A 15,283-nucleotide genomic window follows, 5' to 3' on the forward strand; every position below is an offset into this window, starting at 1 on the left:
ATTTGCTGCGTCGCGTTATAAGAACCCCGTGATATAAAACATTGACCACACTGAGAGCTACGCTAAGCAAACCTAAAAGAGTTTAGCTTAGATAACTTTGCGAACTAAGTACAGATATGCAAATTAAATTATCTGGTCTTACATTGAAAATTCAGTGTAAATGAAAATTGTAATAATGAGACTGAATTTTACCAGTAGGGAGTTGGGTACCTTTGTCCCACTCGTGTTTCAACCGTGAAACAGTTGTGTTTGCATGGTTGTGTTTCGGTTTGAAAGGTGGGATATGGGGTGAAATTACTTGGTACAGAGGAATAACACCTGAGTCCTCGGGAATGGCAACGCATTGGGGGTATCATGGGCGAAACAGTATACTCTGTTATGTCCACGGTACTGACTGCTCATGTCTATAGGCGACGGTTACCACTTTCAATCAGGTGGGCCGTCAGCTTGTTTGCCATTCTAAGTTGTATAAAAAAAAGAGACACTAGACGATGTTTTTTTTTAATACCACAATAGTAGCAAACATGTATACAACCCATCTGATGGTAAACCTACGGATGCCTGCAACATTAGGGGTGTCAAGTGTGCGTTGCCGACCCTGAAAATCCTTAATATATACTTTTAGAAGAAACCCATATTGTAGTCTTTAGGGAAACCCTCGGCAGGGAGCTCATTCCACAGTCTGAGCATTTGAGGGAGAAAATCCTTTATTACAGCACGACATGTGACCACATCATTCCGAGTGAACACAGAGATCATGTTATCTCCTTGAATGCGATCAATCGAATAGAGAATGTTCTAGTATCAACGGTTGGCCACTATGTCGGATCAATAAGTGCTTTTTAACGGAGTGTTGCGAACGGAAACCTCTCTTAACTCCCGCACAAAGAGCGACAGTTAGTTTAACTGGCATTGTGTTAGCTCTGCAGTTTGCAATAAACTAACTAACCTATGACAAGTACGTTTTGCTGCACAAAGGAAAACGGCAGCTTCAAACGTCAACTAATTGTTATGGCATTAATAGAAAAGTAACCAGAGGCAGGCTTTGTACAAAAGTCGTTTGCTTTGGTTCCTCTGTTCCATTCGTGTTTATATCGTGAAGCAGTTGTGTTTGCATGGCTGTGTTTCGGTTTGAAGGGTGGGATATGGCAGTGAATTTACAGGGTACAGAGGAATAACACCTGAGTCCTCAGGAATGGCAACGCATGGGGGTTATCATGGGCGAAACAGTTTACTCTGTTATGCCCATGGTACAGTTCATGTCTATAGGTGACGGGTACCACTTTTCATCAGGTGGGCCGGCAGATTGTTTGCTATTCTAAGTTGCATAAAAAAAAAAATCTCTCGATTACAAAATTAATTATATAAATCTGATCAGAATTAGGGATGTAATTACATGAAATAGTTATAAAAATAGATGAAAAAAAAATCTCACTTTAGAAATCCTTTGTAACATTTATTTGATCTAACTAGGTGAGCTTTATAGTCTCCCATTATGCTCACCCAGAAAAATATTCTAAATATGAATGTGGGTTTGTATGTCACCCCTTGGTACTTTAAGCGCTTAACCAATTATTATTTAATTACATATACGGTATTGGCAACCCTAATAGTTTATTAATATTTTTTTTTATATTTTTCTCCTATGTGTGGCAACGCTGCGCCATGACCTTTTTTTACTCTCTTGTCATAAGTTGTAAGCAACGAATTTAGTTTCTCTGTCATAATTTGGTATTTTTATTAATATTAACCCTTTGAATGCCGACGAGCGCCATCGCGCTCGTGAGCATTGCAAAAAATACTAAATTTGGATAACTTTTGGAGGAGATACAGTTTTTTTAGAGACAAGGGTAAATGACATCAATACGACAAAGATTTCTTTGGCATTTTTAAGTAGATATGAGTAAAAATCAATGGCATTAAAAGGATTAATAAATTAAAATGCGTTTAAAAAATAAAGCATTAAGCTTTAATTTTCAATAATAGTATTTCTTTATGTCTGTATGCCTTCATCTATGCAAATTTTATTGGAGACTGATGTAATATTTAATTGCGTAATTGTCTTATGAGTTTTTTAAAGCTGTATGTTTGTCATAAATACATAAATACAACTCAAAATGTACAATCCACTATCTACAACATTTTCTACTCCTGGAAGACATAGGTTACTTTTTTCTTTTTGTTCTTTTTTTTTTTAAACTAATCGAAATTAAATTCGCTTAGCTTAGCTCACCATGTGGTGTGTGCTTGAACGAGTCGATGTGATTAGCTCTTATGATGTTCCTTTGTTTTCTTAATTAACCTCGCAGGTATTATTCATGATAACGCACTTTATTCAATTGTACGAAAACAATGGCGGTATATTTTTAAATTACGAACAAATAAGGTATTGGACAAAGGCCGTTAAGAGAAAAGGTTATCCGCCATCTTGGAGCGTATGGTATGATTGAATTTAGATAGATATTATATTTAACCATAAAATATAAACAATAGGTTTTTTTATGCAACTTAGAATGGCAAACAAGCTAACGGGCCACCTGATGGAAAGTGATAACAATCGCCTATAAACATGAACAGTACCATGGACATAAGAGAGTGTACTATTTCGCCCATGATACCCTCCATGCGTTGCCATTTCTGAGGACTAAGATGTAATTCCTCTATACCCTGAAAATTCACTGCCATATGCCATCTTTCAAACCGAAACACAGCCATACAAACACAACTGTTTCAAAGTAGAAACACGAATGGGACAGAGGTACCCAAGCAAAAAACTTTTGTACAAAATCTCCTTCTGGCAAACCTATGATACTTATAGTTTTATTTATTGCATTTGATACTTTTATTGTAATGGATGGTAATGGAATAGTAACACCGCCTGCGCGAACGGTATACACAGGGCACCAGTGAGGGATGATAGGTGAGGATGAAACAAAACAGTCAGCTGATCGTGGCGAATTCAACAACAAATTAATCACAATGGTATCCGCGTGGCGGTCGACCTTATAGGGTTAGATTAGATACTAGAAAATAAGTTGCTAATGCCCATTACTAATCTCTTCTCCCCAGGAATTTATAGTTTATAGTTAACTCGAGTGCAAAGAGTTAAATATAAGTATTTATATATATTTAAGTGAGTTTGTCTGTTAGCTTTTGTTATATTAACCCGACCAATGAACATAGATTGGTAATTGTTTTAAATCAATATTTAATTAAATAGCTAAATTAAATAGTAAATAACTATGTAATCGGAAAATATGGGGGGAAAGGGATTTTTAGTAATGGAGACTGAGAATCCCATTGACGTCGACTATTTGGTCGACATATGTCCATCTAGGGCGGCTCCTACTGACATCTCTACTCATTCTTGTTCGATAAATCTCTTTTGTAATTCTTCTTGTGTTATGTTTGTCGAATAAATACATTTTTAATTAATCTTAATCTAATTAAAATATGTTTACATTTATTTATAATAAAAACAATACTCACATGACTCCTCTATAAGGATCTCCTGTTGACTTTCCACGCAGTATTGTAGCAACAGACACATAAACACACAAGGTACGAACTGTGCCCGGGAGAGCAGCATCGTGGCACAACACTATCGGTATTTATCGATATAATGCACCGCACTAAAATGGCACTTGCACATCACTAGCACTTTACGGTTTCACTCGATTGCAGTCAACACCATTCCACCGGCGATCAGTTCCTGTAACAAGACAATTAACTTTATTATAACAATATATATATGTAACTATTTTTTTTTTATTAGACGTGAACTAAATTCAATCTGTTCTTAGATATGTTCTCAGAGATGCTTTCTCCCACGAACACTCAGGTTATGGAATAAACTCCCTGCCGAGGTTTTCCCAAGAGACTACAGCATGGAGTTCTTAAAAAATGGGGTAAAGTGATTTCTTCAGGGTCGGCAACGCGCGCGTAATACCCCTGGTATTACAGGCTACGGTAACCGCTTACCATCAGGTGGGCCGTATGCTTGTTTGACACCTCAGTGGTATAAAAAAAGACGTATAGGTCACAACATAGAATAGACCACCCCTTCCTTTCCCATTGGTGTCGTAAGAGGCAACTAAGGGAACTTATGGTTGAAGGATGGGTAGCAGCGTTTCTCTTAAAACATCTCTAAAAGCCTGACTGCGATTGCCAACCTGCCTGCCAAGCGTGGCAATTATGAGCAAACTTTTGTTTGACACCTCAGTGGTATAAAAAAAGACGTATAGGTCACAACATAGAATAGACCACCCCTTCCTTTCCCATTGGTGTCGTAAGAGGCAACTAAGGGAACTTATGGTTGAAGGATGGGTAGCAGCGTTTCTCTTAAAACATCTCCAAAAGCGTGACTGCGATTGCCAACCTGCCTGCCAAGCGTGGCAATTATGAGCAAACTCCCCATAAGAGGGAGGCGTAATAATAATAATTTAGGAATAATAATTTATGTCTTATAAAACAGTAACCACATAAGGTTGCTTGGAAGCGATCGATATTTAGCGACAAGGCCGCCCATTGTTGTCACTTTATGTTGCTTTTATATAATTAAGTATATATGTATAATTAAGTATGAATTTTGATTTTGTACATATTATTAATTTTTACAATCCGTATTATTTTTTTAAAGGAACAATAAAGAGTTTTCATTCATATGTTCATTTGGTTCTGTATTAAAAAAAATAAAATAAGAGAGAGATAATTGCTACGATTATCATTCGTGATTATATAAGGATCCTATCGATACCACATATATCAAAATCTATTATAGCATTTAGAAGTTATGGTGGACTAAATACAGCCACATAAATTCTGAAAACATATTTACTCTTTTTTTGAACAGTCCTATAAAAATATTTATTTATTTTACAATTTATGTAATAAATTGTAAAATAAATAAATTACCAGTTAGAAAAGTAATAAATACAAAAGAAAGGCTTATTATTAATAAATCTCATCCAAAAAAATAACAACAGAAAATATTAATATATATGCGAGCGAAGCCGCCGGTAATTGCCAGTATCAAATAAATTACTATTGAATATATAAATATAAACATAAAATTTAGCGATGTAAACCAAGTTCTTTATTACAATATTTTATTATATTTTAAATTAAAAAAATATATACTGTGTCACTAATTAAAATGTTGGAAATAAGGAAAAATAAATATTAGTTAATAAAATTTTAATATTACGATATCAAACAGCACAATACGTTTAATAAATGTAATAAATATAATAAATGTAAAACAATATAGTGTAAAATTCTTGTTTATTTATTCAATGTAAATCGAAATTATTGCATGACAAATCTATTTTAAAACGAACAATTACATGTAAAATAATTAAATGTAATCGAACATCTAAATTGACATAAATGCATGTATATTAGCTACCTATAAATATAATTTTGCTACACCCAAACAGGATTTCATGTATTTTTTATAAAAACATCGTAACAACTCTATAATATGTACATGAATGCATTATAATATATAAATAAATACGTTTACAACACAACAACAAAATTGTATTAAAACATATGCAAGTTTATTAATAACTTAAATAAAAAAATCTACTATTATGATATTTAAAATTAGGCATAATAAAGGCATACTTTTATCCAAAAAGGCCAATATTCCGTCGATATTTTTTCTTTGCATTTGCGTTAATAAATCACAATAATCCAAATTCATTCATCACAAATTCACAAAGTATCGATAAAAAAGATTTTTATTGTTATACAATTAATTGAAAATCGGTATTTAAAACATTGTCTTACTACAACACTATTTTATGCGGTTACATCAATCAATCACAAATCACAATAATTGTAATCCATTCATCATAAAATCACAAAGTTTCGATAAATATATATTTTTTTACCATATACATTAAATTAAAAGTTTATATTAAACAAATTGTGTAACTCAACATTATTTTTCGCGGTATTTACATCGATCGATCACAATCGATGCTCTATACGGGATTAATGGTAACACAAATCATGCGCAGTGGCCGGAACAACGCGGCGGACTGTTTTGAAATTTCAAATTTCGAATACCACGTTACGTCAGCACACATTCCCGGCTAGCGCTCGTCCCTGATTGGCTGTTGCCGATCTTGTTACGGATAGGGACTTTTTAATAGGAGTAGGTAATAAATTAATTAATACTTTTTTTTTTAATGGATGATAATGGAATGGTAGCCCTACGCTATCGGTATACGCTAGCGAGGCACCAGTGATAGATGATAGGTGAGGATGAAAAGGCAGGTCAGTTAGCCCATCATGATGAATACACTTGGAATTCAGCACGATGGTTTCCAGGGGAGACCACGGGGAGGTCGACCTGTTAGGGTATATTATTAGCAATGAAACTGATAATCCGCATTACTAACAATCCCTTCTCCCCCTTAATTAATACTTGTACAACTATTACATACGTGATAATTTATATAAATATAATTGGATACAATCTCAACATAAATAACTTATTTGAATACCATTTGACATTCAATACAATACGCATACTTATTCAAAAACCATATTTATTAATTTTATGTAATATTTTTTAATTATACTTAATAAGATTTTGTACTAATTAAAAACCGAGCATAACTATACTTAATACGAGTCAAATTTATTAAAAAAAACAACAGAGACTAGCGTTTACCCGCAACTTCGTCTGCATAACTGGGATAAAGAATAGTCTTCTCCATCCCATAGTACGTGTATATTAAATTTAATAGTGATTGGTGATGTAATAAATAAACAAACAAACTCACTTTCACATTTATAATGCTAATAACGAGTAGGATTGCCGTGCGATTCCAGCATAGAAAGGGCCAGTCCTTCCTTTCCTGTGAGAGTCGTAAAAACCAACTAACAGAACTTAATGGTCCTGAGATGGGCAGTTGCCTTCCTCTTAAAATATCACTAAAGCCTAACTGTGGTTGCTAATTCGCCTACCAATCATGGCAACTACTGAAATAACCGCATAATAGGTGAAAAGTTTATGTTCAGCAGTTGTCAGTTACCGGCTGATATGTTGAAGGATTACAATTAAAAAACTCTGCACATTTTTTTTTTAAAAGTGATAATTCAGACATAAGATGCAGACGTTGTGTAAATTCAATATGAATGCTTTTCAATCAATCAATTGTCAATTGATGACATTTTCGATTGATAAGTTCCAGAAAAAAAAATCCGACTTAAATATTGTTCGAAATTCGAAACATGTATAAAATTTGAAGTAAATCAGTCCAATGAAAACAGAATTATATAAAAAAAAATCTGAATATTGAAAATTATTTGATAATGCAGATGTTACCAAACTTTGGTATGAATGTTCTTGAATCCATTGACAAATCTTGACATTTTCGATTGACATGGTAATTCTTTCAGAAGGCTACATAATTGGAAATTGATTTTAATTATAAGCCTTGTAGATACCTATAAATCAATAGGTATATACTCTTAGATTTATGTAGATAGGTGTCTCCATAGAAATGCATCGAGAAAAACGGGTCAACTTTTCGTACAATTTTATATGATAAAAGTTATTAATGATTCCTTTATAACTTCTATATTTATTTCGTCTTATATTTCTGCGTATTTTTAATGCGTAAACACTTGTTTTATTTATTAAATAATACATCAATATACATTTTATACGTAAGTATATGGAATACTGATAAAAAAACGAATCAGCTAATTTGACAATTAGCTGACAAAAAGTTGACCCGTTTTTGAGGTTCGATGCTCTATTTACATAATCTAAGTATATAATATAATATATTTAAGACAAATATGTACGATTCGTTTGAAAGAAGACTCGTCTTACTAATATAAAAAAATGGAACTAAATAATGTCTGTACAAGAGAGATATTTAAGAAAAAAATTACGACTGGTCTTAATAAGAGCGATAGATTCTAAAATAATAATTTTTACAAATTTATCTGTTGTCTGTCTGTATATTTAAACAATTTATATATAATTATACCTGCCAAATCGATTTACAATTGATGTCATTATAAGATAAAAAAAAATTACAACCGAATTGAGAATTGACTCCTTCTTTTTGAAGTCGGTTAAAAAAGTAAATCATAATTACAACAATGAGTTGTTTAATTTCATATCTAAGACGATGACATACTATAAATTTTTTAATTATATATATATATATATATATATATATATATATATATATATATATATATATATATATATAAATAAATAGTTGTTACTGTATTATTGTTAATCCCACTAACGTTACAGTATCAAAACTAATGTACTTAACGGTAATAACACATTCTACTCCAAATAGTGGCCTGTCTAAACACAATAGGAACTTGAAACGATCGTCAATTGATCTGCTACGAGGACTTATCACACTTTGTGACGTCATTTACTTTAATATGTCCCTTCGGGAATGGAGTGGAGGGGCAGGATTAATAATGGGACTAGTGGCCCCATATCTAGCAATATTTCATTCAATAATTTTCATCATTACCTTATTGGTTGCCATCCTGACGGGATACCTCTCAAGTACATAGTGTATTGATAACCTTCGGATATACATATATTATTATCATAATCATCATATCAGCCTTTAACTGTCCACTGCTGAACATGGGCCTCCCCTTTGGGGGGTTTTGCCAATAGTTGAAAGCTTGGCAAGGGAATTTGGCAATCGCAGTCAGGCTTTAGATGTTTTAATAGGGACGCTGCTCTGCCCATTCTTCGCTCTTCCATAGTCGGCTTTTACGACACCCACGGGAAAGACGTACCACCACATGACGTACTTAATATATTATTATAATAAGTATTTATCAATAAAATGGGGCTTGTTATAAAAGATAAAAATAAAAAATAAAATGGTGTTAAAAACACGCTTCTGCTGTGGCAAACCCAGTTATTTCAATTTAAAAACTGAATTACTAAATCGGTTTTGATAAAATTTCTGTGGACTAATCTGTAAGCATGTTTTTTATACAACTTAGAATGACAAACAAGCTGACGGCCCACCTGATGGAAAGTGGTAACCGTCGCCTATAGACATGAGCAGTACCATGGACATAACAGAGTTTACTGTTTCGCTCATGATACCCCCCATGTATTGCCATTTCTGAGGACTCAGATGTTATTCCTCTGTACCCTATAAATTCACGCTTTAGCCATGCAAACAACTGCTCCACGGTTGCATATATTTAAAAACAAAGAAGAATTCCCAAGTCCGTTAACAACTGACGGAGTTATGAGGTAATAAACATAAAAAATACACCCGAATAAAAAATCTTCTTCTTTTTGAAATCGAATCAAAGTATATTTGAATTTGAATATACCTTATCAGGTTGATTGCGACGCGATCTGTGTTGGAAATCAACGTGGTAAATTCCCGAGTCAGGATACGTCAGCTGATCTAATACCAGAGGGAGGGGGGAAAGGGGTTGTTAGTAATGGAGACTGAGAATCCCATTGCTAGCAATATACCCAACCAGGTCGACCTCCTCGCGGTTCCCCCTGGAAACTATCATGGTTAATTACTGATGCACTCATCATGATGGACTTACTGGCCTGTTTTCATTCTCATCTATCACCCTTCACTGGTGCTCCGCCAGCGTATCCCGTTAGCGCAGGCGGGGTTACCATACTATTTTAACCCATCAAAAAAAAAAGTACCAGAGGGAGACTTTGTAGAAAAGTCGTTTGCTTGAGCACTTCTGTCCCATTCGTGTTTCTACCATGAAGCAGTTATGTTCGCATGGCTGTGTTACAATTTAAAGGGAAATGGCAGTGAATTTACAGGGTACAGAGGAATAACACCTAAGTAACCTATTAGGAATGGCAACGCATGGGGAGTATCATGGACGAAACAGTATAGTATGTTATGTTCATGGTACTTCTCATGTCTATGGGTGACAGTCACCTACCACTTTCCGTCAAATGGGCCGTCAGCTTGTTTGCCATTCTAAATTGCATAAAAAAAATTGTTCTCGTTCACTACCATTCTCTGGTACACCGACAGAGTATACCAATAGCGCAGGTGGAGTTACCATTCCATTTTCATCCCATAACAAATATCCCTCAACGAGTCATTGTACTATCATATTTATTAATGCCCGACGCAAAAGGTGGTTCTTATAAATTTAACATATCTGTGTTTCTGTTTGTAGCATTGTAGCTCTTAAACGAATGGACCGATTATAAAGTGATTGAGATAGGTCTTAGCTACAATTTATTAAGATATATTCTGGCGTTTCAAGGTCGTTAGCTCGGAGGTTACTTACAATTTATTATTTTATATATTAATAGAAATGCATCTAACCTCAGTCTGACTTGATGGGAAGTGATCTATTACTAATCGTATATTACGCTTTGATGTTAAAGTAAAAATTATTCTTTTAAAATAACATTAAAATCAACGTCCCTTATAGGAATAACAAATCCGTAGTGTCGGCTGTCGCCGCACAATTGCGGCTCGTATCGATTACTCTCCAATTGAACTACTTATTGTTATTCGAATGTAGTGGTCAATTATTCGGTCTCTCTAGTAATAATGTATATGATAGCCTTAAGCCTGTACGGCTGATAATACAAGTATAAGTGAAGGTGGCGCCCTCTGTAATTTTAATAAGAATTGAAAAGTAATATTTTATTTATAGTATCAAAATCAATGTCCTTAACAGGAACAACAAATCCGTAGAGTCGGCTGTCAACACACAATAGCGGCTCGAATCGATTGCTCTCCAATTGGACTATTTATTGTCACTGGAATGAAGAGGTCAATTGTTCGGTGTCTTTATAACGTATATGTAAAACATTAGCTGTGGTATAATCTATGGTGATAATATTAATACGATTGGGATACGGCAGTGAATTTACAGGGTACAAAGGCATATCATCTTAGACCTCAAGAATGGCAACACATGGGAAGTATCATGGGCGAAACAGTATACACTGTCACGTCCATAGTACTGCTCATGTCTTTAGCGGACGGTTCCCACATTCCATCAGGTGTCACGTTTGCCATTCTAGGTTGCATAAAATAAAAAAAATTAAGGGGGCGTCCTCTGATGTCGAAAGTATAAGAACACAATTAAATAGAGGGCAAAAGAAAACGAAAACGAGTCCGTGAGACAGAATGATGTAGCAACGTGGGATGTCTCATTCCAACTTATGGATTCGCTAGCGATGTCGATTCTATCGATGAATTCGCTTGCTATTTATCTAGACTCTAGAGCGCCAGGACTTATTTATAAATTAAAATGTGACCATCACGACAATAAACCCAAACTACACTACAGTCAAGGCGGTAGTCACTTACAGGCAGGTGAGCCGCATGTTCGTTTGCCCACTGTGTTATAAAAAAAACATTTCAATAGAATAAAATGTGAAATTAAATTCGGAATTGTTGACGTAAATACGTAACGACGTAATATCGTCACAAAAATCACACGAATCGAGACCTTCCTTTTGGAAGTTGGCTCAGAGTTTTAACTGTAAAAGTTGAGAGATTCAACAGATAAATTACTCGGCGCGACCTAATTTACCTGTTCACTGCAGCAAATGGTTATATCACATCCTCCCAGCCGAATACGGCCCGCCAGAAATGGCGTGAGTAACAAATCATCGTGAACTTGCAAAAAAAAGTGACAAAGCCCCTATTGTGAAATCTCAAGTCCGTATATGTCAGTACGATGGGATTTCTTTGTGTTCATTGATAGGTATCGATGTGTCAAACTTGAAAGGAGCCCAGAATTAAGTCAGCGTATAAAGATGAACGCCTTTTGTGAATGAAATTTGGGGAAGCCCATACTTGGATAATGATGACGGAGATAAATATGAAAATTATTGGTACCAGCGAAATTTGGCATTTTAAATAGCGGTTATACTCGATTTTGACTTTTAGATATGGTACTTTAATTTTAAGTTTCTTTTAGTTAGTACACTCACAATCACAATTCCTAATTAGGTAGTAAGACTTTTAGAGGGAGACTTTGTACAAAAGTCGTTTGTTTGGGTACCTTTGTCCCATTCGTGTTTCAACCGTGAAGCAATTGTGTTTGCATGGCTGTGTTTCGGTTTGAAGGGTGGGATATGGCGTGAATTTACAGGGTACAGAGGAATAACACCTGAGTCCTTGGGAATGGCAACGCATGGGGGGTATCATGGGCGAAACAGTATACTCTGTTATGTCCTTGGTACTGCTTATGTCTATAGGCGACGGTTACCACTTTCCATCAGGTGGGCCGTCAGCTTGTTTGCCATTCTAAGTTGTATAAAAAAAAAGACATAATGAAAGAAAGAATGATATCGTCATAGTCGTAGAATACTGACGTATCTGACAAATATTACATATATATGTATCCGTCAGTATTCTACGACTATGACGATATATTTATATTTGCCTTATATTTATATTAGAAACATTTAATATTGAAAATAGAATCTCTGGATTCAACTGTTTTTTGAAATTTGGAACTTGTTCTAAAAATATTACATTAAAATTGTCTTCACGTGAATAAGAAAATTTCTCAGTAAGTCAATTGTAAAGTTTCCCATTAATTTTTTGTTGGCCATATCTCTGTATTCTGTCAGTAATTTGTTATTTTAATTGCTATGTAGTAACGATTTCTGTAGTAGTATCTTGTAATTGTTTATATTTATAATACGTTTACTATTGTAATCCTTTGGAGGAAACAATAAGGAATCAATATCAATAGGAGCACCCAGTAACTACGTGCGAGCACGTCGACGGCACTTATTCGATGTTCCATTACGAAGAACAGAGTTCGCTAAGCAGGCTCCCCTATCTCTTGCATTGAAACTACTCAATGATATTTTGAGCCAGTATCCGCAATTGGATGTATTGGTCTCTAACTTGCTGGAGTTTCGTCGAGTGACCACAGAGTATTTATGTTCAGACTTTTTTGTTTCAGTTAAATCTTTTTATATCATTTTTTGTTTAATATTTTTATGTAATATTCCTTTTTATATGTTATTGTACTCTACTTTCCTGGGTGAACGTATTGGAAGACTTTAAGGCTCACCCAGTGGATGTAATAAATAAATAAATAAAGAGTATCTATCTATCTATCTACAATGCCAATCTATGTCTATAAATGGTTTCTGTGTAACCTTTCTTCTTAATATACACTTTAAATTGTTGTTTTATATATTTTGCTTTTTGTTTTTTTTGTTCAATTCTTTTATTTTCACTTTTTTTTATCTCTTTTACTGTGTATTATGTGTATGTTTGTATTGTAATTTGTGTGCTGTAAGTAATGTAACTAAATTATCTATCTATCTTTTCATCTTTCACAAAGTTTTCGAATAAATTTGCGCATTTCGAATATGTACAGCGATAGTAATCTATTTTTAATGAAAACAATTTAATAATAAAATTTTAGTTAGTATGCTCACGACCATAATTAATAATGAGGTAGTTAGAGTGGACTTTTTAGCTATAATAAAAATTAATAGAAAATTCTAATTTTAGAATAGAACTAGTGATCTACATCGGCTTTGCACAGGTAGATGCATAGAAAGATAATATAGCATATGTTACTTGCTGATAATGACGTTTTTGAGTTTATCCTTCACAATCAAACAAAAAAATAATCAAATTTATCCTTTTTATAATATAAGTTAATAAATTAATGTTTTACGCTGTTAACTTTCTTAATTATACAATATTATCATACGTACTTGTACAACAATTAGTCCATTACCTTAAGGTTTTCTTGAAAAGATTGCTCTGAGCAATAAGACCGCCTTACTGTATTTATACAACTGTATCGTTATATTTGTTAATTGTCTTGCTTATTCCCTATATTGTATAATGCAAATAAAGTATACTCATTCATTCATTCATAAGATATTGTAAGAGATTCGATGTTGTAAATACACATTATTCATTCACCATGGGCTCATGGGGCTCAGATGCAAAAGATTTTTTAAGACGATTACAGCGCGCCCTATCAGGGTAACGGATGACCCGAGAGCTGGTAGCTAATTGCACGTTGCTCAGAATAATAATAATAATAATTTTTAATCAAGTAAAGTTAATTACAAAGATTTTTTAATAGTTTTTTTTTATGATTCTAACAAAAGAATGTACACCGCTCTACTCGCTGACATTGATGCTCCTTTCCATTTTGGGTGTTGCTGGAAGAACAGGCTATTAGAGTTAAGCTCGCTTTTGTACATTTAATTACCTCTGTTATATTCTTATAAATAACTGGTGTGTACAATAAAGAATTAAATAAAATAAAAGAAATAATTAACTTAGTGCTGGCACTCCTCTAGGAATTTTTTTTTTGATGGGTGAAAATGGTATGGTAACCCCGCCTGCGCTAACGGGATACGTTGGCGGAGCACCAGTGAAGGGTGATAGATGAGAATGCAAACAGGCCAGTTAGCCCATCATGATGAATTCATTAGGAATTAACCATGATAGTTTGGGGGATTGTTAGTAATGGAGACTGAGAATCCCATTGCTAGCAATATACCCAACCAGGTCGACCTCTTCGCGGTTCTCCCTGGAAACTATCATGGTTTTTTGTATTTTTATTTTATGGATGAAATTGGTATGGTAACCCCATGTTCAAAATTAAAGGAAAAAATGTTAAAAAAATACAACAGACAACTATGTTTTGTTTTTAGTAATGGACATAAAAAGGTATCCATATACGATCAATTTAAAGTGAACTTAGTCTTTTATATAATTTTTAGGCATTTAATGTTATGATGGAAATTTCCACCATTATGCAAAGAAGGGATATTATCAGGTCGCCTTGACGCGGTTTCCTCGGAAACTATCGTGACTAATTTATCGTTGAGTCTGTCACGATGGGCTAACTGACCTGCCTTTTCATCCTCACCTATCACTTCTTAGTGGTACCCTGCCAGTGTATACCGATAGCATAGGCGGGGTTACCATGCCATTTTCACCCATTAAACAAATGTACAATAAAAATAATACTCCGTATATTATTGTAAACACACGGTCATTCATTCGTGAACCAATTTCCATGTTAAAAAAAACACACGGTAATTTTTTATGTTAATTCGTGAACTCATAATAAACATTATATCGCCCTCGTTCACCATTTTTCAAGAAACGCTTTACTATTACCAAAGCAATCATTCTGATTTATTCATACACTACTAATGACCATGGCTCTTATTCTTGCCCATATATCACACGACGCAAGGCATATACGGAAGCGTATGCAAATGTAAATTCACTGCACCATTTCTGAGGTC

General features: G+C 34.2%; 1 protein-coding gene across 2 annotated transcripts in view; it reads right to left on the minus strand.

Annotated features, from left to right (window-relative positions):
* Positions 1-15,283, minus strand: part of LOC116412753 (B-cell receptor CD22-like) — a 517,626-nt gene that overhangs the window by 251,016 nt on the left and 251,327 nt on the right. For both annotated transcript variants that reach the window (XM_052891825.1, XM_052891826.1), the window contains one exon: positions 3,490-3,712. In XM_052891825.1, coding sequence (XP_052747785.1) covers positions 3,490-3,589 — 100 coding nt within the window. In that variant the 5' untranslated portion in view covers positions 3,590-3,712. The remainder of the gene's footprint in view (positions 1-3,489; positions 3,713-15,283) is intronic.

Source organism: Galleria mellonella, unplaced genomic scaffold (genome assembly GCF_026898425.1).
Source record: "Galleria mellonella isolate WM207_F2 unplaced genomic scaffold, CSIRO_AGI_GalMel_v1 utg146, whole genome shotgun sequence".
Lineage (NCBI taxonomy): Eukaryota > Metazoa > Arthropoda > Insecta > Lepidoptera > Pyralidae > Galleria > Galleria mellonella.